This window comes from Cyanistes caeruleus, chromosome 30, assembly GCF_971803275.1.
Source record: "Cyanistes caeruleus chromosome 30, bCyaCae1.hap1.1, whole genome shotgun sequence".
NCBI classification, from domain to species: Eukaryota; Metazoa; Chordata; class Aves; order Passeriformes; family Paridae; genus Cyanistes; species Cyanistes caeruleus.
In genome coordinates this window covers 1,590,629-1,614,041 of record NC_141730.1, presented here as the reverse complement: position 1 = coordinate 1,614,041, position 23,413 = coordinate 1,590,629, and the positions used below count along the sequence as shown (strand labels likewise).

The 23,413-nt window shown below is 45.9% G+C and overlaps 1 protein-coding gene and 1 long non-coding RNA gene across 3 annotated transcripts in view; one reads left to right on the top strand and one right to left on the bottom strand.

Moving 5' to 3' along the window:
- ASH1L (ASH1 like histone lysine methyltransferase) overlaps positions 1 to 23,413 on the top strand; it is a 56,074-nt gene that overhangs the window by 23,027 nt on the left and 9,634 nt on the right. The window contains exons 4-19 of one of the 2 annotated variants that reach the window (XM_086866269.1): positions 2,791 to 2,892; positions 6,002 to 6,734; positions 7,683 to 7,862; positions 10,463 to 10,557; positions 13,525 to 13,598; positions 15,155 to 15,200; positions 15,432 to 15,540; positions 17,268 to 17,474; positions 18,398 to 18,544; positions 19,780 to 19,888; positions 20,069 to 20,230; positions 20,460 to 20,554; positions 20,804 to 20,961; positions 22,015 to 22,167; positions 22,587 to 22,641; positions 22,736 to 22,868. In XM_086866269.1, coding sequence (XP_086722395.1) covers positions 2,791 to 2,892; positions 6,002 to 6,734; positions 7,683 to 7,862; positions 10,463 to 10,557; positions 13,525 to 13,598; positions 15,155 to 15,200; positions 15,432 to 15,540; positions 17,268 to 17,474; positions 18,398 to 18,544; positions 19,780 to 19,888; positions 20,069 to 20,230; positions 20,460 to 20,554; positions 20,804 to 20,961; positions 22,015 to 22,167; positions 22,587 to 22,641; positions 22,736 to 22,868 — 2,558 coding nt within the window. Of the gene's footprint in view, positions 1 to 2,790; positions 2,893 to 6,001; positions 6,735 to 7,682; positions 7,863 to 10,462; positions 10,558 to 13,524; positions 13,599 to 15,154; positions 15,201 to 15,431; positions 15,541 to 17,267; positions 17,475 to 18,397; positions 18,545 to 19,779; positions 19,889 to 20,068; positions 20,231 to 20,459; positions 20,555 to 20,803; positions 20,962 to 22,014; positions 22,174 to 22,586; positions 22,642 to 22,735; positions 22,869 to 23,413 lie in introns of both variants that reach the window. The other variant, XM_086866268.1, reaches the window with a different exon arrangement.
- LOC147648796 (uncharacterized) lies at positions 109 to 1,150 on the bottom strand. Its single transcript, XR_015279913.1, has 2 exons — positions 1,021 to 1,150; positions 109 to 694 (listed from the first exon to the last, which is right to left on the bottom strand). It is a non-coding gene; the product is annotated as an uncharacterized LOC147648796 (long non-coding RNA).

Here is a 23,413-nt window from a genome sequence, read left to right as displayed (position 1 = left end):
GTTTGCATGTTGTGTTTGGGGTGTTTTTGTTTTAGCTGTGGTGCCGAATGGTGATCCTGAATCCATGAGCACGGAAGATTAAAGGAAAGGCACAGGTGGTGGGAAAACTTTTGGTGCATCAAAGATTGTTTATTTATAAAAGCAGATGCAGTTTAGGTTTGTGGTGGAGAAGTGCTGGATCAGAGACTTGGAATAATCAGGGATCAGCATCAGAGAACCCATCCAGAATGGATCCTTGGGATCCACAGGGAATGTTTGTGGTGCTTTATTTCAGCGTATTCCACGTGGAAAATCCACCTCACCTCCACAGCCTTTTGAACAAACACCTGGCCTAGCTGGATGAACAGATTCTCTTTACATTATTGTCCAATGCCAGGTATTTTCAGGTCTGAGTTGTGTCAGAGGAGGGTTGTGTTGGTTGTTGTACAAACAGGCGTTCCCAGGAGGTGAAGCACAGGTGGAAGTTCCCACGCTGAGGCTGTTGTGTGACCTTGGCACAGCCACAGGTGCAGGTGACAATCCAGGGGAGTTTTGTAGGACGCTGCTGCCTGTTCATCCCAAGTTCCCAGGTGCTGTTCCTGAGCTTCAGCAGCTTCACATCAGGAGTTATTTTGGCCAGCTGATGCCGTGTCATAGCCCAGCCTTGGTGTGCTGCTTGCAATGCCTGTGGCCTCGGTGTGTTTCACTTACAGTCCTGGCAGGGACAGGGAGGAACACGGGATCTGCACAGTCCGTGCCCCTTCCCCTTCCCCTTCCCCTTCCCCTTCCCCTTCCCTTTCCCCTTCCCCTTCCCTTTCCCTTTCCCCTTCCCTTTCCCCTTCCCCTTCCCCTTCCCTTTCCCCTTCCCTTTCCCCTTCCCCTTCCCCTTCCCCTCCCCTCCCCTGCGAGCCCGGGCCCGGTGCGAGGCTGTTCCTGCTCTGGCCGCCCTTGCTGTCCCTTCCGGGGGATAACCGGTGTTACCGGGCACGTGTGGGCTCCGGGGGTGACCCGAGCAGTTCCAGACCGTGAGTCAGTCCCTACCCGAGGGGTCCCTGTGCCGGTCCCTGTCCCCAGGGGTCCCTCTTCCGGTCCTTGTCCCTGTGCCGGTCCCTGTCCCTATTCCGGTCCCTGTCCCTGTGCCGGTCCCTGTCCTTATTCCGGTCCCTGTGCCGGTCCCGTTCCCGCCCCGGGGCCGCGGGACCGGCGGGCAGCAGCGCCCCCTGGCGGCCCCGCCGCTCCTCTGCCGCGTTCCGGTGGGGCGGGGGCGGCTGAGCGTGTCCCGGGCGCTGAGCAGGGTGGAGAGTGTCACACAGGGGCTCCCCACTGGGTCTGGGGTCCCGGGACACCGGCGGTGACAGCCCCGGGACACCCACGGTGACAGTCCCGGGACACCCACAGTGACAGTCCCAGGACACCGGCTGTGACAGCCCCGGGACACCCACGGTGACAGTCCTGGGACACCCACAGTGACAGTCCCAGGACACCGGCGGTGACAGCCCCGGGACACCCACGGTGACAGTCCCGGGACACCCACAGTGACAGTCCCGGGACACCGGCTGTGACAGCCCCGGGACACCGGCGGTGACAGCCCCGGGACACCCGCAGTGACAGCCCCGGGACACCAGCGGTGACAGTCCCGGGACACCGGCTGTGACAGCCCCGGGACACCGGTGGTGACAGCCCCGGGACACCCGCAGTGACAGTCCCGGGACACCGGTGGTGACAGCCCCCGGGACACTCACGGTGACAGTCCCTGGGATGTGCCACCCCCTGCCAGCAGTGCAGGCACTGCTGGGCCATCCCTGCAACCTCCAAAATCTTCTCCCTCTTTTTTTTCCCTATTGTGAATTACAGCCCATTCCCACTTTGAACACTTAACTCCCGCTGTTTAATTTCTATTTTCAATCCCAGCTCCCAGGGTACTTGTTTAGTGTAGACTTTATGAATTCAATGCATCTTGGAGTTGCTCAGGAGAAAAACTCACCCTGGGATGACAGAAGTGCTGTGGGTGTAACCCCTGGGCAGCTCAGCAGCTCCCTGAACCCACAGGAATAAAGGTTGGAATAAAGTAAAACTCGTGGCTTGAGATGATAACTCTCATAATTTAAATAAAATTATATATAATATTAATAGTGGTAATAATTGTCATGGAAAGGACAGTGGGAAATAAAGCCCAAGAAGCACAAGTGATGCCTGGTGCAGTTGCTCAGTACCTGCTGCCAGTCCCCAAAGGACAAAGGGGGCTCCTCACAGTGTGTCCATGTTCCAGGAGGGAGGGAATGAAGCAAAAGGAGTGAAACTGCTCCTGCTGGTGTCCAGTGACAGGGGAGACAAAGGGCACCCGTGGGAGTTCAGGGAATTGTGTTTGTGCAGAAGGAAAAAGTGTTCACTGAGAGGCTGAGGGGATGGCACATCATGGAATCCGTGTCACTGCAGATGTGGAAAACCCAGCAGAATGTGGTGGCCCTGAGCAACCTGAGCAGGGTGGTTGGTCTTGGTAATCTGCAGGAGGTCTTTTCAAATTCTTCTGAAAATCAAGGATTTTGAGTGAAGCAGGGGGGTTCAATTGAGAGTAGGAATATGGGGGGGTTGTTTTCAAGCTAATTCTGGTGGTTAATTTTACATATTACTTTACTCATGGCTTGTTCACCTCTGCCATTGGCCTGTGCAAAATCCCTGCTTGGTGTTTCCTTTCCATCCTTCCCCTGCATTCATGGGAGCACACAGGTGTTCCTGAAGCCACACCAGAGTTTGTTGGCACAGCCAGACTGAGATGATGTTTTTTGTGCCTTTCCCTGATCTGCCTTGCAGGCACTTTGCCAAGCCAGGACAAACCCTCGCAGAGGCAGTCGGAGAGCACAAACTGCAGCCCTTCCAGGAAGAGATCCACGTCGGAGAGCACTTCTTCTCCAGGCAAGTCCTGCTCAGGGGGCTAGATTTTGGGATCACTGTGTGCTCAGACCTATGCTGGAACCCAACTGAGAGAGCATGGCTGTGAGAACTTCAGCTCATGGAGATACTGAGTTTTTCCACTGGCATTTTGGGGTACAAGGGCTGTGGGTTGGGTTGTAGAACAGGTGCTCAGAGAAACAGCAGCACAGCTGTGGCAGGGTAGGGTTTGATTCCTCACCAGGTTAAGTTAGGCCTTGGGAGCTCAGTGCTTTAATCCAGACCTGTGACATTAATCAGTGAATTAGAGGAATAAATTCATTCCTCCCTGGGGAATAGCCTGACTCTGGCACTGCTCTGGAGGCAGAGGGTTCTTGCCCCTGGGCAGATCACAGGAGGATCAGGCTGGGCTCAGTGCTCTTGGAGATCTTTCCAGCCTCAGTGATTCCATAGTTCTGTGACTCTGTGTTTGAGCTTTGTTTAGTCAGGAGGTCAGACTCACATTTTTCCCCTATGACAATGCCAAATCTGTTACCCAAATTGTCACAGATGTTGATTTCCTGCATGTTGTCACCCAGTGGTTATTCCAGGGAGCAGGAGAGGCTGGAGTGGGCTCTAAACAGCCTGTTCCAGTGGAAGGTGTCCCTGCCCATGGCAGGGGGCTGGAACAAGATTGTCTTTAAGGTCCCTTCCAACCCAAACCATTCTGTGATTCTGTAAAAATAAAATGTGATCTCCCCCAGGATTGGACAGAAGAAAATCCAGCAGGTTGACCCATTTTGTAAGAAGCTCAGTTGCAGAAACACTCTCATTACCAGAATTCAGACATTCTTAGACATCCAAATTGACTGCAAACATGTAGTAAATCCTTAGGATTGGTACTTAAAACTAGTTATGATTTCCATCTAGGAAGGATGTGCCAAAAGTGCCATTTCCTCCCTGCTTTAAACAGATGTTTGCAACAGATGCTCCATTCAGCCTGTTCTGCAGAAAGTCCTTTGCAGTGGGAAAGGATCTTCCTTTTTCCTCTGTCTCATTCACTTTCTTGCCCTGGCTCACTTGAAAGGGGCAGCTGCAGTTGTTGCAGCTGGGAATAGGAAGTGTTAAAGTTGAGGAGTGTTTTGTGCAGGAGCATTGGAATGACATGAATCACAAGTTTGTCAACTTCAAAGTCACTGAAGTGATGATGCAGCTGAGGAGATCAGTCATTGTTGTATTATCCGTGGATCTGGAATGCGTGTGGGTTTCAGTGTGTTTGTCAGAGAGGAGCTGCAGCTGTCCCAGGTCAGAGCCTGCACTGTCCCAGCCCTCTGGATCAGTTTCCAGGGCACCCATGGGATGTGGTGCTGGTTGAGGGTCACTGAGCAGGTGCCCCAGCTCCATCCCCATGTGCCTCTAAAGGCCAGAAGGAAACAAAGGGTAATTTATCTTTATTTCATCTGAAAGTGTAAATCTTTCCAGTGAGGAGTTGTTGGGGTGTCCCTGTCAGCTCATGGCAGGAGGCTTCTCTTGTCACTGGAAGAACATTGTCCAGAGGACTTTTAAAACATGTTTTGCTGACTCTTCTTCCTCCAAATCTCTGAAGTTTCTTTTCATTTGCACTTACAAACTCCTGGCTTTGGAATCTTAGTGAGGAATGTGTTCTCCAGGGTAACACAATTGGACTACTGAGCACTGGAAAAATATGAGAAAATATTTAAACTAGAAAATACTTCAAGAATAGCTAGAAGTCTAGAAAATATTTAAACTAGTTGTGCTTTATCTCTGTCATCTAACAAATAAAATCCCTCTTGTCAAGTGCTAAAACCCCTTATAAACACATTTTGTTGTCTTCTTTAACAGTTCCCTTGACACCAGGATGTGCTGCTCTGGCTCCAGCCTGGGCCCCACTGGGTTAAGCAGATCTGATCTAAGTAATTGGCCACAATTACAGGAACATTTTGTCAATGCTAATGTGCAGTTGTGGTGTATTTATGAGAAGGCAGCATCCATTTCATTCCAGAAAGAATTTCTTCTGATGGAATGTTATCACTGAGGAGCAGCAGGGCAGCTTTGGGAAGCTCTTAGTTTGGAAGAAATCCCTTTTTAATGCAGCATAATCTACATGGTTGACCTGGAAAGTTTCTTTTTCAAACACCAATCTTCATCTCTAAAGCATTTAACAGTTTTAAAAGTCAGATTTAAATTTACTTCCTGTGTAAATTAGCCTTTCTCTTTTGTCCAGGTACTTTGATTTACCTTTATCCAGTCAGTTCTGCCATCATCAGCCTTGTCTATTTGATAAAAAAAAACTGCAAGAGCAATGAAAGCAGTTTTTTCAATACTTCCAAACCATAAAAAAAAAGAAATCTGAGTTTAAAAATATTTCAGTTGTTGCTCTATTTTTTATCAGGGTTGAGTTTTTATGTGCACAGAGGGTTTTGTATTTTTAGTGTTGAATAGAAAGAAACTTGAGGGCTGTGTGAATCCTTATTGCTTTTTGCTGTTAGAAATGGGGGATTATTGGAAATAAAGGGAAAATAATTGTATGTTAAAAGTGATGATATAAAATGTGGCTGATTTGTGTCACTGGGCCCATCTCCATATGACAGAATCTTGTCAAAGAACGTTGTGAGCAGTCCCAGGACACAAATGCTGTCAGTTGTTGCAGCTGTTGTGCTTTAGCTCTGTGTTTTTGGTCCCATCCAAACTTTGAAACCTTCTTGGGGCTACCTAAAATCAGATGAAATTAAGAGAATTAAAAGAGATTATATTTATTGAGGGGCCTTCAGGTGCATTTCAGGCAGACAAAGTCCCCCCAGGGGCTGCACCCAAAATGGATGATGGGTCATGTGTCTTCACATTTTTATCAGTTTGCTCCATTTGCATATTGGGGGTTAATTTTCCAATTACAGCTTCAGGTAATGAAGTCATTTACCCCAAATTTGCTGCCCCAACTCCCTTTTGTTTCCATTTCCTGAGGCAGTGAGGTGTCCTTGATTCCCAGGCCTGCAGAGGAATTGTTGTGTCCGCCCAAAATGGGAAAGCAGCAGCTCACTGTATACGGAGTTTAGAGTTATACACCAGAGAACTGCAGGAAAAACACAAAAGCTGAAATCCTAAGGCACCAACTCCAGCCCTGTCTGTGTTTCAGGGGTGGCGGGAGCGGCGCGGGGCGCGCGCCTGGCCCCGGCGGCCGAGGACTCGGTGGACACGCTGCTGCAGCGCATGGCCCAGCAGGACGGGCCCCCCACACTGGACAAGACCTTGGAAGCCGTCATGGCCAACGTGTCTGCCCCTGCAGCGGCCAGCCCTGCCCGGAACCACTCCCGGGAGAGAGCCCTGGGCAAGCAGGACGGGCTGGGGGCTCCGGCCATGCCCGGCAGCGACGGCATCTCCCTGCTGCAGGAGCGCCTGCCCGGCAGCTACTCCCCACGGCACCTCAAGAGGAGCGTGGTGGAGGCCATGCAGCGCCAAGCGAGGAAAATGTGCAATTACAACAAGATCCTGGCGACAAAAAAAAATCTGGACCACGTCAACAAAATCCTGAAAGCCAAAAAGCTGCAGAGGCAGTCGCGGACCGGGAATAACTTCGTGAAGCGGCGGCCAGGGCGGCCGCGCAAGTACCCGATGCAGGCCGTGGTGTCCATGCAGGCCTTCCAGGCGGCCAGGCTGGTCAGCCAGGAGCTGGAGGACAGGGAGCAGAGCAGCAGCCCCCTGCACCTGGGGCCAGACACCATCACAGATGTCATTGAAGCCGTGGTGCAGAGCGTGAATCTAAACCCTGAGCACCGCAAAGGTTGGAAGAGGAAGAGGTGGCTGCCGGAGGAACAGGCCAGGAAGAGACACAAGTCTTTGCCTGAAGATGAGCAAGAGAGCAATAAGAGGTGATTCCCTTGCAGTTTTGTACCTCAGTTGGTTTTAGAACATTTTGATCATTGAGGGAATCTTCTGCTTGATTTTATTAAGGCGTTCAGTGTAGAGGGAACCAGCATGTCAGCGTTAAGTGTGTTCAGGGCCTTCCTCAGGCACTCAGCACACCCCAGAAATGGAAATCTCAGCTGATGTAAAACGGTTGGTTCTGTGCTTGTGTTGGTGAGGGATACATTTAAGGAGTTGATAACTGGGTTACTGATGAGGTGCCACAGATTGTTCCTTCCCCCTGTGTGGAATAAGGAGCCCTGAGGAGTTGGCTGTGCCATGGGATCTTCTCACGTAGCTCACAAACAAATACAGGCAACACACGATGTGAGGTGAGGTCAAGTGATGGACAGGAGATAAAGAGTAAAGCTAAAGCAGTAAGGAGGAGCACCTGTACAGTCACTGGTAAAGGCACACACCAAAAACCTCTCTCTGATCTCACACTTGTCCCCAGAGTCATCAGTAAACAGATCCAACTCTGTCAGGAGTTCTCCTTTTCAGAAATGGGTGCTGTGAGGGTGCTGCTGGCCCCACGTGTTCAGGGGCTGCTCTGTGGCTCTCCTGAAGGCTGAGGAAGGGGTTACCACGTGCTGGTTTTAGAGTGCAAAAGCAGAGAGCAAGAGCTGCCTTCTGAATTACTCAGCTGAGGCTCCAAGGGATAAACATCAGCAGTACAAACAACATTCTTTTTGTAATAATAATATCACCAAAAAAATCATACTTTTCTTATGATTATGCTTAACCCCTACTTGATCATGATCATGGAGTTGCATTTTTTTAAGTAGTTGAGACACCCAGGAATTCAGAAGCAAGGACTTTTTCTGCTGACCAGATTTGAGAGAGGAATAATGAAATACTGTGAGATGATCTTAATGGGAAGGTGATTTTTTTTTTAACTCTACTTTTTCTTCCAGTTTCTCTGAGACAGTAGCTGAACCTCCCAGTCCACATGAGGCCCTTGGGAAACCACCTGAATCTGAAACCCCTGAGCAGCCTTTGCCTCCTCTAACCCAGCGTGAGAAGAAAGCCCCTCGACCCCCAAAGAAGAAGTACCAGAAGGCTGGGCTCTACTCTGATGTGTACAAAACAACAGAGTAAGTACAACAGAGCAAAACTGCTCTCTGATAATCCAGGGGAAACTCTCCTTTCACCTAGAACCATAAAGAGCTGCCACTCATGAGTAAAGAAATAAAACCATCAACCTAATTGAAGGCTGTGGAAAATTACGTGCATGCTAATTGTCAGAACCTGACCCAGTGAGGATGTAAGATGTAACCCCAGTCAGAAGGCAGCCTCGAGCAGTCTCAAAGTGTTTCTGATTATCAGCTTTGAAGAAGGTAAGAGATTTATTCAAGAGTCTTAATGGTCCTGGCAATCCAGGTGCTGGGAGAGCTGGATGTGTGCAGGTTCTGAGCAGGAGCTGAGCAGTGTCTGCTGAGAAGGGGTCATTAGGTTCCTGTTTTCATTGGCTGAGTGGTGACAACTGCTCATCTTCTGTGTGGAAGAATTTCAGATATGCACCCAGCTCATTTCACAGTTCAGTGAAGTTCAGTTCAGTGAAGTTCTCTGTTTTCTCTGAGGTGTTTAGGGTGAAAAAATCCAGCATTTCTTTATTTTTCCCACTGGTTGGTTTGCAGCCTGGTGGACACCTCCCTCTTTCCCTTCCCTTTGTAGTCACACTTGTTTTCTGATGCCATCTGAACAAATGAAGTCAGGAGTTTGTGCTTCTGTTCCAACATGATCTGACAGATTGAAAAGAGAGGAAATTTGGCACCTTCTCATATGTCATAGACCACTTGAGAATGTTACAGAGACCACTGGGAAACTGCCAGTAGTTTATCAGCTGCTCCTGCTGTAATCTCTCTCTGTGGTAGAGTGGAGGAATCAGTGAAAGGGTCAGGAAGGAGGAAACAAAGATCTCAGTCTGACCAAAGTGTTTTTAAGAGATGTGCTAAAACTCTGCCACGTGGATGGTCTGTCACTGCTGTACACAACATTCAAATCTCAGTTTCATCTGTTGCCTTAGGAGAGAGCTGAGAGACTCTTCTCCTTTTCTTTACTGTAAATATTTGGAACTTTGAGTGTTCCTAAGTTGGAAAGGCCCCACAAAGATCATGGAGTCCAACTGCTGGCCATGCACAGCCCCAGCAATCCCACCATGTGCCTGAGAGCTGTGTCCAAAGGTTCCTGGAGCTCTGGCAGCCTTGGGGCTGTGCCCATTCCCTGGGGAGCCTGGGCAGTGCCTGAGGGAAGATATTTTGCTGATATCCAGCCTGAAGTCCCCTGGCACAGCTCCAGTCCTTCCCTCAGGTGCTGTCCCTGCTCACACAGAGCAGAGATTGGAGCTGCTCCTCCACTGCTCCTCAGGGGAAAATTGCAAATCACTTAGAGAAACTGAACCAAGCAGCTTTAGGCAACGGACTATAGAGTGGGAAGCGTTTCTTGTAGGATCTTTAAGGTTAGAAGAAACCTCCAAGATCATAAAATCCGACCTTTTGTGTAGCCAGGCTTATGTTTCAGTCTGTCAGATGCCCAGGAATGTCCTCCCCAGCTCCCTGTTGTAGGTGCCCACCTGGGCTGGTGGAAGGTGTCATTTCCCTGATTATTGGCAGGGTCTCACCCAGGTCTAACTGGCCTGCTTGGAATCACAGAATCATGGAATGGTTTGGGTTTGAAAATTCATCTTGTTCCATCTTCTGCCATGGCAGAGACACCTCCCACTATCCCAGGCTGCTCCAGGCCCCATCCAACCTGGCCTTAAACACACCCAGGGATGGGGCAGCCACAGCTGCTCTGGGCACCTGTGCCAGGGCCTCACCATCCTCACACAGAAGAATTTCTTCCTAAGTATTTCCAGTTGTTGACATCTGTATCTCAGAATCTGTTTTTAACTTGCATTCTCTAGTTAAACAATAATAGCACTTCTTTTATTGAGCCATCTTTCTGTTATTTGTCCAGTTATTAAAACAGATCCCTTAAAAAACTTCAGCAAACCTCAATAGGCTTCAATATAATTTAATCTTTGGTATATTTAACATTTAGAAGTCTCCTTTGAATGTTGCAGGATTGTAGTTCTAAATAAAACCACATCAGATTCTATTTTTCAAGGTTTGTTGTTGACCAGGAGATGTTTATAAACACCAGATTACAGAGTCATGTCACCTGCCTGACCCTTACAACCATTTTGATTTCATACTCCAGTTTTTCTTTCTCCAAAGGCATGTCTCATTGCTTTTTCTAGCTCTGATTTCTGTTCTTTCTCTGCCTTTCCTAATGAACAACCTTCTAAAGGGCAGCACACGAGTATTTGCACTTAGGGAAGTGGGAGAGCATGGGCTGTACGTGTGTCACGTGTCCAGTTCCTCAGCAAAACCAGCAGATACGATCTGCCAGTCCTCTTCCATTTGTGTGGTTTTAGTTATTACTTTTATATCACATGCTGGGCATTTAAAGTCAGTGGTGTCCCACTGGGTGTTGCCTTAGCAGCATTTATGGAGAAGATTCCATGGTGGGAGGGCTGGGCTCAGTGTGTTTGACAGGCAACCTGGAAAGCAGTTCCTTGGCCATTTCCATTATTACTCCCTTGCCTGATGCTCCAGACATTTGTGCCTTAACTAAAACAAAAAAATGCATTTCTTCCAAGTGACAGATGTTCCCCATTGTGATGTTTTGATTCTGTCCCTGTCCTCCACAGCCCCAAGAGCCGCCTGATCCAGCTGAAGAAGGAGAAGCTGGAATACACCCCAGGGGAGCATGAGCACGGGCTGTTCCCAGCCCCAATCCACGTTGGTGGGTATCTCACCTGTGTTCTCAATGTTGGGAGACAAATGTGGCACTGGGGTTCTGCCTTTCTCTGGTTTTTATCCCTTGCCAGGTCACTCGTGGCTGCTTTTGGCACATGAACTTTGCCAGCTCATCCCTATGTTCCCCTGTTTGACTCAAGAGGCTTTTTTTTAGCTTAAAACATCATTCTTGATTTTTTTGTGTGTCAGAAAATACCATTCTAGTTGAAAACCTGCTTTAACTGTGATAGTCCCTGGATGAAATGCAGAGCAATAGTCTCCACCTCAAAGTAAAATTCCATCAGAATAGCCACAGGCAATTATGAACATATAAATCCCAAAAGCTGAGCATGAAATGATAAATTTCTCCATGTCCCCATGGACTTAGTGGTGCCTGTCTTAAAAGGGTGGAAGAATTAAAAGATTTGCTGTTATCTTTGTTTTTACTTTATCCCCATTTTTAGGTCTCAGCTAGGAAAAAATGGGATTTAGGATTTCACAGAATCATGGAATGGTTTGGATGGGAAGGGACCTTAAAGGTCATCTTGTTCCACCCTGTTCCATGGCCTTCCATAGCCCAGGCTGCTCCAAACCCTGTCCCTGGCCTTGAACACTTGCAGGGAAGTGTCTGTGGGAAGAAACCACAACCCAGGTCTGTCCCAGGCCCTCAGAGGGGGGGATGGAGCTCAGGATTCTGCTCCCAGGGACTGGGCTGGGGAGATGGTCCCCAGTCCCACTGTTTGCAGCTCATACCATTGCCCAGGTTAAGCCAAGATTGAGTAATTTCCTAATTCTTAGGTAATTGTTTCAGCTTTTGAAGTGCTGTGATTTCTTGGTGCAAGTCCTGTCACGCCCAGTGGGTTTGGGGAATTTCACGTTGGTCAGCAGGAATCTTTGTCCCATCAAGCTCATGCTGTCACTGGTTTGTCTTCTGTAACTGATCTGCTTGGCTCCCTGCACAGCAGAACAGTTGCACAGATCTGTGTGAATCAGGAGCCACAAAACAGGTTTCAGAGCTGAAGGTGACAATTGAAATTCTTCAAAACGTGCCCTTGCTCAGCTCCTTTTCGAATGGGATTGTAAAACCAGGTTCACCAGGTTCCCAAACCACGCTGTTGGTCCTGCCCTGCAGCTGCTCCAGTGGCTCCAGGGGTGCCTGGGGATGTTTTAACCCCAGAGCAGTGACCAGGGATGGGGATCTGCCAGGGCACTGAACTAATGCCCACTCAAGGAGGGCTGGAGGCACCTTCCCTTCGCTGGGGGCTCGGTGCCAGGGCACCTGAAAGAGCCTTTTGTTTGGCCCGCTGAGGTCATAGAAGTGAAAGCAAATTCCCAGCAGATTTAGCTCTTTCCTGGAACCTGCTAAGGATGAATAAGGCATTGAAAATGGAAAGTAATTTAGGGGTAAATTGTAAGGAAAACATTACCGTTTTTATTTTCCAGTGGTGAGGGTATGCATGTGAATTTATATGAACCCGCAGAGCATTGCTGGAGGAATATAAAGGCACTTGTTAACAGTTAGAAAAGCTGGGGGGAAAAAAAATCAGGCCTGGGCTTGACACCTCATCCTAGGCACTCTGCTCCCTGCAGTTTTGTGACATGGGATTCCAGCAAAACGATCAGAGAATGTTGAATCTTGGCTAGAACCAAGCAGTGTCAGCCCTCGGGACTGGTGTGAATGATGTAATGGGTCTGTGTCCTTTAGGGGTGACAGGGAATGATAGAACAGAGCCAAAATCTGCAGTGAAAGCAGGAACTCCTGTCTAAAACGAGTTCCAGTTATTGCTGAAAATACAGATCCCCTTGAAGCCTTTCCAAAAAATCTAGGAATGTGTTTGCCAAGTCTGAATTCATTCTTAAATCTCTTCTGGTAAAGGTCACGGGAACAGGCTGGGAGACTATTTTCAAAACTGATTTGATTTCTTTGAGTACAATATTGTGATTTACCAGCCTGCATGGGTGGTGCAGGTCTTGTCCTGAATGTCAAAGTGTTGGATTGTGCACAGGAAAACCCAGGAGAACGTGTCAGCTTCGAGGACAGAGCTGTGGTCAGTTCTGTCAGGTGTTGTGATCAGTCCTGAGAAGTGTTGTGGTCAGTTGTTCCAGGTGTTGTGGTCAGTTGTTCCAGGTGCTGTGGTCAGTCCTTCCAGGTGTTGTGGTCAGTTGTTCCAGGTGCTGTGGTCAGTTGTTCCAGGTGCTGTGGTCAGTCCTTCCAGGTGTTGTGGTCAGTTGTTCCAGGTGCTGTGGTCAGTCCTTCCAGGTGTTGTGGTCAGTTGTTCCAGGTGCTGTGGTCAGTTGTTCCAGGTGCTGTGGTCAGTCCTTCCAGGTGTTGTGGTCAGTTGTTCCAGGTGCTGTGGTCAGTGGTTTCAGGTGTTGTGGTCAGTTGTTCCAGGTGCTGTGGTCAGTTATTCCAGGTGCTGTGGTCAGTTGTTCCAGGTGTTGTGGTCAGTTGTTCCAGGTGTTGTGGTCAGTTGTTCCAGGTGCTGTGGTCAGTTATTCCAGGTGTTGTGGTCAGTTGTTTCAGGTGCTGTGGTCAGTTGTTTCAGGTGCTGTGGTCAGTTGTTTCAGCTGTTGTGGTCAGTGGTTTCAGGTGCTGTGGTCAGTTGTTCCAGGTGCTGTGGTCAGTTGTTCCAGGTGTTGTGGTCAGTGGTGTCAGGGGTCATGGTCAGTCCTGTCAGGACTGTGCTCAGTGCTGTCCAGGCGTGGCTGTGGTGGGGTCTGAGCCAGCTCCTTCCCATCCCTCCCTGTCCGTGGAGGCCCCTCCTGAGGGGGACAGGAGAGCAGGACCTGGGGCTGTGTCCTGGGGGCTCTTCCCTGACATCCAGAACGTTCTCAGAGGGTTCTGCCCCTCTCCTTTCTGCTCTCCAGCCCTGAGAGGCCCTGTCAGGGCCTGGCCAGGTGCCTGGGAGCAGCTCCCATTCTCTCAGGACACGTGGCTGTGAGTGTGTGCCACTTACAAACCTTTTTCTTTCAGGGAAGTACCTCAGACAAAAGAGAATCGACTTCCAGCTGCCTTACGACATCCTCTGGCAGTGGAAACACAACCAGGTAGGAGATAAGAAGTCACAGGGTTGCCAAGATTGGGATCAGAAGGAAACAGCAGCACTCAGAGCTGTGTTCACACATCCCAGCTGGGGGGGTTTCTTGTTGCTGCCGCTGTGTGAGGGGAAAAGGGATTTGCATATGTATTTAATGTTAAAAATTCCCATTATTCCATCTCCTGCAAAATAGCAACCCTGTGAGTTTCTGCTCTGACAAAAGTCGTTAATTTGGCTGCAGACTTTTATTTTGGCAGTGCTGCTCTGTGTGGGGAGCTGGTTTCAGACACGCCTCGGGAGAATTCGGATGTACTGCCAGCAGCACTGAGAAATTTCAGGCCTTATTTTTCTTGGATCAATCCCAGCAGAGTGGAATTTATTTTTCACTTGCAAGCTGAAATTTTTGTACTGAGGAAAGAAGAAAAACTGTTTAACAGTCTCGTTCTTTTTAAAGAGCTTTAAATATGTGCAAGCTTAAAAATAGGATTTTTTTTTTTTTTTTCCCCTGAGATGATTCCACCAAGTGATTTACCACAGGATTTAAAGCTGATGGGAGAATCTGCCCTCAGCTCTGTGGTAAGAAAGTGCTCTCAGATATGTAATTTGAGCATGTAAATGAGCAGGACACATTCCCAGGTGCTGTGGCTCCAGCTGCACTCCAACACCCCTGGAATCTGATCCTCAGGAGCACTGGGGACACTTCCTTGCCATGTATTGATGATGGGCTTTCTCATCTCTTCAGTATTTTATAAGTAATAAATACATGGAATCTCTTTCCTTGACATTTTCCAGCTCTCCCAGGAATATTGGAGGCCCTTGCAGAGGAGTTTCTCTGTACAAGGGTGTGGAGATGTCTGGGTTGTGCCTGTGGGCCACAGGGGGCACTGAGGGAAGGTTCTTAGTGCAGGAAATGTGTGTGAAATAGCAAATAATTGGAAATTATTCCTTAAAGCTTGTTTGAAAGGATGGAATATATATGGAATTATGAATTGTGATGGAAACTCCCCTTTCCCTTCCCATCATCTCCATCTGCAGAGGAAGCTCCTCTGTAGAGAAGATGAATCTGCATTTCTCGTGGCTCCCACCTGTACTCACAGTTCTTTTAGAACCCCAGAATCCTTTAGATTGGAAAAAACCCCTTAAGATCATAGAGTCACTTTGGTAAATCAGCACCTTGATTTCTTGTTTTCACTTTTTTAAGCATTGGCACATGGTGATTCCACCAAAGATGGTTTCTCCAAAGTAGGTATAAATAATTCCTCTTCTTCTAAGCCCTGTTCAGAGGAGCCTGTCCTCGGGACAGCTGTTGCCCACATTGCTCTGGGCAGACAGAATAAATAATGTGGATAACAAACTGCTCCACTGTCTCACCAAGCCCAAATTCTCCTTATTCAGGTCCTTTTTGTGACCTGTTTGTTAATGCAGTCTGAGCCTAGAGAAGAGAACACAGATTTCTAGTAATGATTACAGAACAGTTCCCTATGTACAGAACATGATTTCCCTGATCCTTTTGAATAACAAATGCATTTATGCAATGTATTAAAATTTTCTTTCTCTTCCTTTTAGTTGTATAAAAAGCCAGATGTCCCACTTTATAAAAAAATCCGTTCCAGTAAGTAAAATCTTATTACTAAATTGTGATAACTGTGGAATTTTCATGTGACACCCTCCTTTCTCTCCTTCTCTTTGTCCTACCAAAGACACTTCCACCTGTTTTTTTTTACTTTACTGATTGAAATGAAAATACTGTAGCTAAACAGTTCTGTGTTTTTTCACCTGAAAAGAATTATTTTCCCTATTTGGGTTTGTTTTTTTTCTTTTCTTTCTTTTTTCTTTCCTCTAGATGTCTATGTGGATGTCAAACCTCTCTCTGGCTACGAGGCCACCACCTGCAATTGTAAGAAACCAGAGGATGACAGTGGGAAGGGCTGTGTGGAGGATTGTCTGAACAGGTCAGCAATGGATTATTTCTCATCATCTCCTAGGAAAAAGAGTTGTGCTGGATGCACCCCAGCAACAAAGGCATCCTCACAGGGAAGGAAATTCCCAGTCTGACCCTCCTGGAGCAGCTCTGGGGTCCCCCAGATTGTCACTGCTGGGGAGGGGCCCTGGGCAAAGACCCCCCCTGGGCTCGTGATGCCCTGGTGGGCTCAGAGTGGCCCCTTGGGCAAGCAGAGGGTCAGTGCCAGGGCTGGCCCTTGCTGGGGGCTCTGACCATTCCCCTCCCCTGCAGGAGCTGCACCTGCCCCAGGTGATTCCTCAGCACTGCCCTAGCCCTTTCCCCAGAGGAAGATCCCATTCAAATCTCCGTTTTGCCCTTTGAATAGCAGTGAGAGCCAGGCAGGGAGTCACTGTGTGAATTACACCTTGAAAACGAGAAGCATTTTAGTTATTGAATAACTTCTGTTTTGCTTAATTTGTCATTATTAATTTATTTCTTTATATATTCATGTGTTCTTAATATATATACACATTATATGTGATAATAATAATATATATAATGTATATAATATATGATAATGTATACTGTATAATATACATTATACATATAATGTTGATTTTTATAGTGATTCATAAATAGATTTTATATTGATTTATATATTTTATATAGTATTATAGAAATAATTATACATAATATAATTATATATATAATATATAGTATATATAAATATTTTATATATTATATACAATATATTAATATTATGAATGTAAAATATAAATTTATATATTAATATGTCATAATTATATAGTGTTTATATAATATATAATAATTATTCTATATTAAATTATTTAATAACTTCTGTTTTGCTTAATTTGTCATCATTAATTTATTTCTTTATATATTAATGTGTTGTTTATATATACATACATGTAATATATAATAATGTATATAATGTATATAATATATAATGTATACTGTATAATATACATTATACATATAATGTTGATTTTTATAGTGATTAATAAATTGATTTTATATTGATTTAGATATTTTATATAGTATTATAGAAATAATTATATATTATATATAATATATTAATATTATAAATATAAAATACAAAATTATATATTAATATGTAATATATAGTATTTATATAATATATAATTATTATTATATATTAAATTATTTAATAACTTCTGTTTTGCTTAATTTGTCATTATTAATTTATTTCTTTATATATTCATGTGTTGTTAATATATATACATGTAATATATAATATATATAATGTATATAATACATAATAATCTATACTGTATAATATACATTATACATATAATGTTGATTTTTATATTGATTTATAAATGGATTTTACATTGATTTATATATTTTATATAGTATTATAGAAATACTAAAAATATAATTATAATATAAATACTATATATTATATATTATTATATATTATATATATTATAAATACAAATTTTTAAAATTATAAATTAGTATATAATAATTTTATAATAATTCTATAATAAATAATAGTTATTCTATATTACATTATTTATATATTATTGATGTGATGATTTATATGTTTTATTTCTGTATTTATATATTATTTATGTGATAATTTTTATGTTTATATCTCAATTTCATATACTGATTTACGATTGATTTTCCTTGCATGACAGATCCCAAAGGCCACTCTTCCCCTGCCTTTACCTTGTCTTTTGTCTCTTTTAGGATGATCTTTGCAGAGTGTTCCCCCAACACGTGTCCCTGTGGGGAGCAGTGCTGCAACCAGCGCATCCAGAGGCACGAGTGGGTGCAGTGCCTGGAGAGGTTCCGGGCCGAGGAGAAAGGATGGGGTATCCGTACCAAAGAACCCCTGAAAGCAGGACAGTTTATCATTGAATATCTGGGAGAAGTTGTTAGTGAGCAAGAATTCAGGTAGAAATATTTATTTGCTGCTTTAGAATGGGAGGTTCATAAATGGCTTTTTGTGGTTGTGGTTGGGATATCTTCAGGCAGGAACAGAAGGGGAGGATGAGGGGGAAAAGGAAGGCTTTGAATTTTGGGGGTTTTTGGTTAACCCAAGTTTTTCTCAGTCCAGTAGAGAGGGGTGATTAGTGTTTGAAATGTATCATCTGCCTCATACGCCCTGTAAAAGCAAAATACCACAAGTGATTGAATCTAAATGAGAACTCTGCAGGATTTGGGCTGCACCAGGTAGAGCTGAGGGGCAGAGCTGGAAGGGGCATGGGCTTCTGCAGAAAGATGTGAAAGAAAAAGAACAAATAGAAGCATTAATAACCATTGAAAGAAAAAAAGAAAGAAAGAAATTGTCTTGTTAACTCCATTGGATATTTGAGGTTGGAAGGACTTGCTGTTCTCAGAGCTCCACCAGAAGGCAGCTGCATTCTCCTCATCCAGAGATAAGCACTGACTCCTGTCCCAGTGCTCTTGTGAACCATGGATGTGATTCCAGAGCCTTCCCAACCCCCAGGAGGAAGCTGGTTGTTGTACACGTGCATACACAGGCACCCCAAGGGATACATACCTGCATTTTCTCTTCCATACACAGGTTACCAACACGAAATGTGTACAAATAATCTGCAGAACCCAAAAGGGAGCATTCCAGAAGAGCAAATTTCTAAATTCTAACCCAAGCTCTGTCAGTGGCCTTGACTTATAAAAATAGGTACAATAATGGTTTCCTCCATCTCTAGGTGTACGGTTCTATTTAAAATATAAAAGATTATCATTGCTTTTTCTTCAGAACCCTCTGTGAGATGTGCTCTTACCGTGTCACTCCTTGTGTGCTGTGTGGGGGACGAGCAGAATGACCAGAGTGTCCCTGTGTCACTCCACAGGAACCGGATGATTGAGCAGTACCACAACCACAGTGACCACTACTGCCTGAACCTGGACAGCGGCATGGTCATCGACAGCTACCGCATGGGCAACGAGGCTCGCTTCATCAACCACAGCTGCAACCCCAACTGTGAGATGCAGAAATGGTGAGGAGAGGGATTCTGATCTCTGGCAGACCGCTGTATCCAGAGAGAGAGAGAGAGAATCAGTTCATCTGAGGGAATCAGATCTAAAAATAGGGAAGGGAATCAAGCTGTAAATAATCCTTACACGGTGCTCGAGAGAAGTCGTGTGGTGTTGGGGAGTTCTGGATGCTTTGGAGACGGGATCCAGGTTTGCTGGCAGATCCAGCACTGCTGGTTGTGACTTTGGGACATTTCCCCTCCCAGCATTACTGGTTACACTGGGCTGTTTCCCTCCCAGTATTCCTGGTTTTCACACTCTTAACCTGCTGCAAAGGTTGAAGCAGCAATGCTTTGATTTTAATGCTCTAAAATCATGTATCTCTATATATACTCTTTCTTTTTGACAATTCAAATATTTTTTTAAAGCAGGGTAAGAGGGAACTAGTCAGATTCCACCACACCCTGTGTCATACCAGCACTTTGTGAGAGCCAGACTAGATGGAAGTACTGCTGAGGGATTTGTTGTGAGTGGTTTGCTGGGAATGACAGATGGTGGAACAGGAGTCACTGTGGGGACAGTGCATCAGAGTAGCTCGTGGTTCTCAGATAATTCTAGATTTAAACAGTAAAGTTTTAAATTTGAAAATTCAACACAAAATAAAAGAATTTAAGAGACAGAGGGAGAGGATTCTGCCCCTCTGCCCTGCTCAGGTGAAACCCTTCCTGCAGAGGTGCCTCCAGTCTGGGGTTCCAGCACAGGAAGGACGTGGAGCTGTTGGAGTGGGTCTGGAGGAGGCACCAAATTAATTAGAGAGAAGGAGCAGCTCTGCTGTGAGGAAAAGCAGAGAGAATTGGGATTGTTCAGCCTGGAAAAGAAGAGCTCCAAGTGACCTAATTATGTCCTTCTAGTACCTGAAGGAGCTGCAAGAAAGATGGAGAGAGACTATTTACAAAGGCCTGGAGTGACAGGACAAGGGACAATGTCTTCCCAGTTCCAGAGGGCAGGGTTAGATGGGACATTGGGATATTGGGATATCCTGTGAGGGTGGGGAGGCCCTGGCACATCCTACTCTTTGCAAATGGGATATTCACTTTTTAGCCTTCAAAGTTTATTGTAAGAGATAAATAAAAGAACTGCACAAGCATAAGCCAGGACACAGCAGAGGCGTTGCTGCCTGTCTCTAACGCTGCCACTCTGTGCACAAAGATGATTTTATGTTTAATTTTGGGGGTATTTGATTGTATTTTCCCTGCAGGTCTGTGAATGGTGTGTATCGGATCGGGCTCTATGCACTCAAGGACATGCCTGCTGGGACTGAGCTCACCTATGACTACAACTTCCACTCATTTAACGTTGAAAAACAGGTAAAAACCCCACCATGAGACCTTGAAAAATCTCACTAAGGCCTAACAGTTCTGTAAAGTGTAAAAATTAACAAAACCTGTCGTGTTGTATTAGGCAGAAAATGTTCTTTTTAATATTGAGAGAGAATCTAAACATTTGGGGTTTATTAGACTTAATTTATTTATTTTTTTTTCTCAAAGCAACTCTGCAAATGTGGCTTTGACAAATGCAGAGGGATAATTGGGGGTAAAAGTCAACGCATGAATGGACTCTCAAGCAAAAGCAACCAACCTGTGAGCACCCACAGAAGACCTGGGAGGTCGAAAGAGAAGAGGAAGTCAAAGCACAAACTAAAGAAGAGAGTAAGTAGGAAAGACAGAGTTTGGGTAGGTGAGGTTGATGGGAAATCAGTCTGTGGCACCAGACCAAAAACTGGTGTTTTTGTAAATTTTAAACTTGAAACGGAACCCCAAACTTTAAACAGAAATACAGTAGAGTAATGCTGTAGGTTCTGTCTCAGGGACTGCTTTGGCTGCTTTGCCGAGTTCTTGGCACAGTTTTTCCTGTCTATCAGAACAATCTGTTTTCTAGAGGGGCCATATCCCCGAGGAGCCCAGCGAGAGCGTGAACGCCCCAACCAGGCTGACACCGCAGCTGCAGATGAAGCCCATGTCTAACAGGGAAAGGTAAGGGCTGATTTCAGGGGGATTTGTCTCAGAAATGGAGTGCTGTGCAAAAATTGATTTCTTCTTCTATAACATGGGGCATCCTGAAATGTCTGAGGATGCAGCTTTTAGTTTTCCTTTACCAGCCAGGCTGGAATTCCTCTCCAGCGAGGAGACACAGGGTACACCTCTGAATATCCAGCTTTTCCCAACGTTAAAGAATTAATTTTCCAGTAAAAAGATACTTGAACATCTTCCTAATTCCCTCAGGAATTTTGTGCTAAAACACCACGTGTTCTTGGTACGGAACTGGGAGAAGATCCGGCAGAAGCAAGAGGAAGTGAAGCACGTCAGTGACAGCATGCACAGCTCGTCGCTGTACACCCGCTGGAACGGGATCTGCCGCGATGACGGCAACATCAAATCAGGTGAGGCCACCCAGCCTGATGTGGGACACAGAGAGTTCAGCTCTGTGTAAATCCAGAGTAGAGTTCCAGTGAGATCCATGCACCTTTTGTAAGGGCTGCTGCACAGGTAGGCGCTCCTGGGGTCGCTGGAGTTGTGGGGGAAGTTGTCACGCGTGGTGTTTCTACAAGAGTGGTTTGTCAGAGGAGCAGAATGGAATTTAACATCATCACTCGGTGCTGTGGTCTGGTTTTCAAGGTCACAGGTTGGATTCTGTCATCCTGGAGGTCTTTTCTAGCCCTGGTGATTCTAGGATGTTGTTCTATATTGGGAAGGAATTCCTCCCTGTCAGGGTGGGCAGGCCCTGGCACAGGGTGCACAGAGAAGCTGTGCCCTGGATCCCTGGAAGTGTCCAAGGCTGGACAGGGTTTGGAGCAGCCTGGGACAGTGGAAGATGTCCCTGCCCATGGCAGGGGGTACAACTGGATGAACTTTAACATTCCTTCCAACCAAAAGCAGTCTGTAATTCCATGATTTTCCGTGGTTGGACCCTGGTGGAGAAAGGCTGTTTCCTGCTCTCTGTATTCCTAAACCAGAAACAGTTGTGTAGACTGAAAATTGTCATTTATCTAGTTTCACAGCTTTCAGGCCTTTATAGAACAAAGATTTTTGGCAAGCAGTCACATGTGGGAACAGGGCAAAATATGACTATCAGGGAAAAATTGCTGCTCCTGTTCCAAAAATAACCCTGATGGTGGTGGTACCATCACCCTCACAGCCTGGCAGGATTTGGCCCCCAGTATTAGGCACAGTGAGTATTTGGGGTGAATTCAATAAGATATTTTATTTGCTCCAGGAAGATAAAAATATTCCAATAACCAACTGACCCATTTAGGAGAGAGCTGATATTTGAATACGGAACTGAAGCCTTGAATGTTACAGTAGCTTATAAAACATCTTCATTTAACAATCAGTGGTGGAGCTGCTACACCAAAGATGATTTGATCTCTTAAGAAATGTCTTGTTGAGGAAGGAATTTCCTGTGTGGAGGTAACTCTGTCTCTGCCCTCTCCCAGATGTGTTCATGACCCAGTTCTCGGCGCTGCAGACGTCACGCTCGGTGCGGACGCGGCGCTTGGCCGCGGCTGAGGAGAACCTGGAGGTGGCTCGTGCCGCCCGCCTGGCTCAGATCTTCAAGGAGATATGTGACAGCATCATATCCTACAAAGGTGAAGGTGATTCTCTTTAAAAAAGTCTCCACGGGCATGTTTTCAACCTCTGGAAATGGACTCTGAGTAGGAAATGCTAGAAAAACATGGGATGTTAAATAGCTCCTATTTTTTTTAATTTCTCCCCTTACCAATAATAACTTTGTTTTAGCCTCAATCCCCTGCTTCCCCACCAACATCTGTAGATGTTGCTGTCCTTTGAAATGGATTTTTCAAAATTCCAGAAAACATCAGAAACTGTCATCCTTGTGCTGCCTGTACTCGTTACAGGCACCAACATCTAGAAATGCAGAAGCATTTCATTATCTCGTCACTCAGATAACAGAAAAGCCTTTTTTTAACCCAGATTGAATGCTGCTGGTTGTTTTTCTTTGGAAGTTTCACTCCAGTGGTGTCACTAAACTCTGCTCCTGTTGCAGACTCCTCCAGGCAGGCGCTCGCAGCTCCTCTCCTCAACCTGCCCCCAAAGAAAAAGTAAGTTTTAAAAAAAGTAAGCTGCTTTCTCTGATGGGTTTGCACAGTGGGAATTGCTGGTGAACCTGACACTGTGCCAACATTCCTGTTGTAGAAATGCAGACTATTATGAAAAGATCTCTGACCCCTTGGACCTTGCCACAATCGAGAAGCAGATCCTGACTGGCTACTACAAAACTGTGGAAGCTTTTGATGGGGACATGCTGAAGGTCTTCAGGAATGCAGAGGTGAGGCTCTCTCTAGCCTGAAAGCTGCTGCACTGGCAGCAGGGATGTGCCCTCCTTTAATGCTCTTACAGGAGTAAAAGAAGAAATTTAGTCTGGAGGAAGAGAACGTGTGCTGATCCATTCCTGATGAGGCCTCAGTAGCAAATCAGGAGGTCTTTGACTCCCTTAGGTCAGAGAGAATGTCAAGGACACTCATGAATAGCTGACCTAAAGAAATTTCCACTCCCTGTGGAAGGGGTACCCTGTTTTTCAGTATCAGATGTCATGGAATCACAGAATCATAGAGTGGTTTGGGCTGGAAGGAACCTTAAAGCTCATCCCATTCCACCCTCTGGCATGGGGAGGGACACCTTCCACTACCCCAGGTTGCTCCAAGCCCTGTTCAGCCTGTCCTGGAATACTTCCAGAGATCCAGGGGCAGCCACAGCTCCTCTGGGCACTCTGTGCCAGGGCCTGTCCACCCTCACAGGGAGGAATTTCTCCCATATACCCAACCTAAATTTCTTCCTTTTCAGTCTGAGCCCATTCCCCCTTGTCCTGTCCCT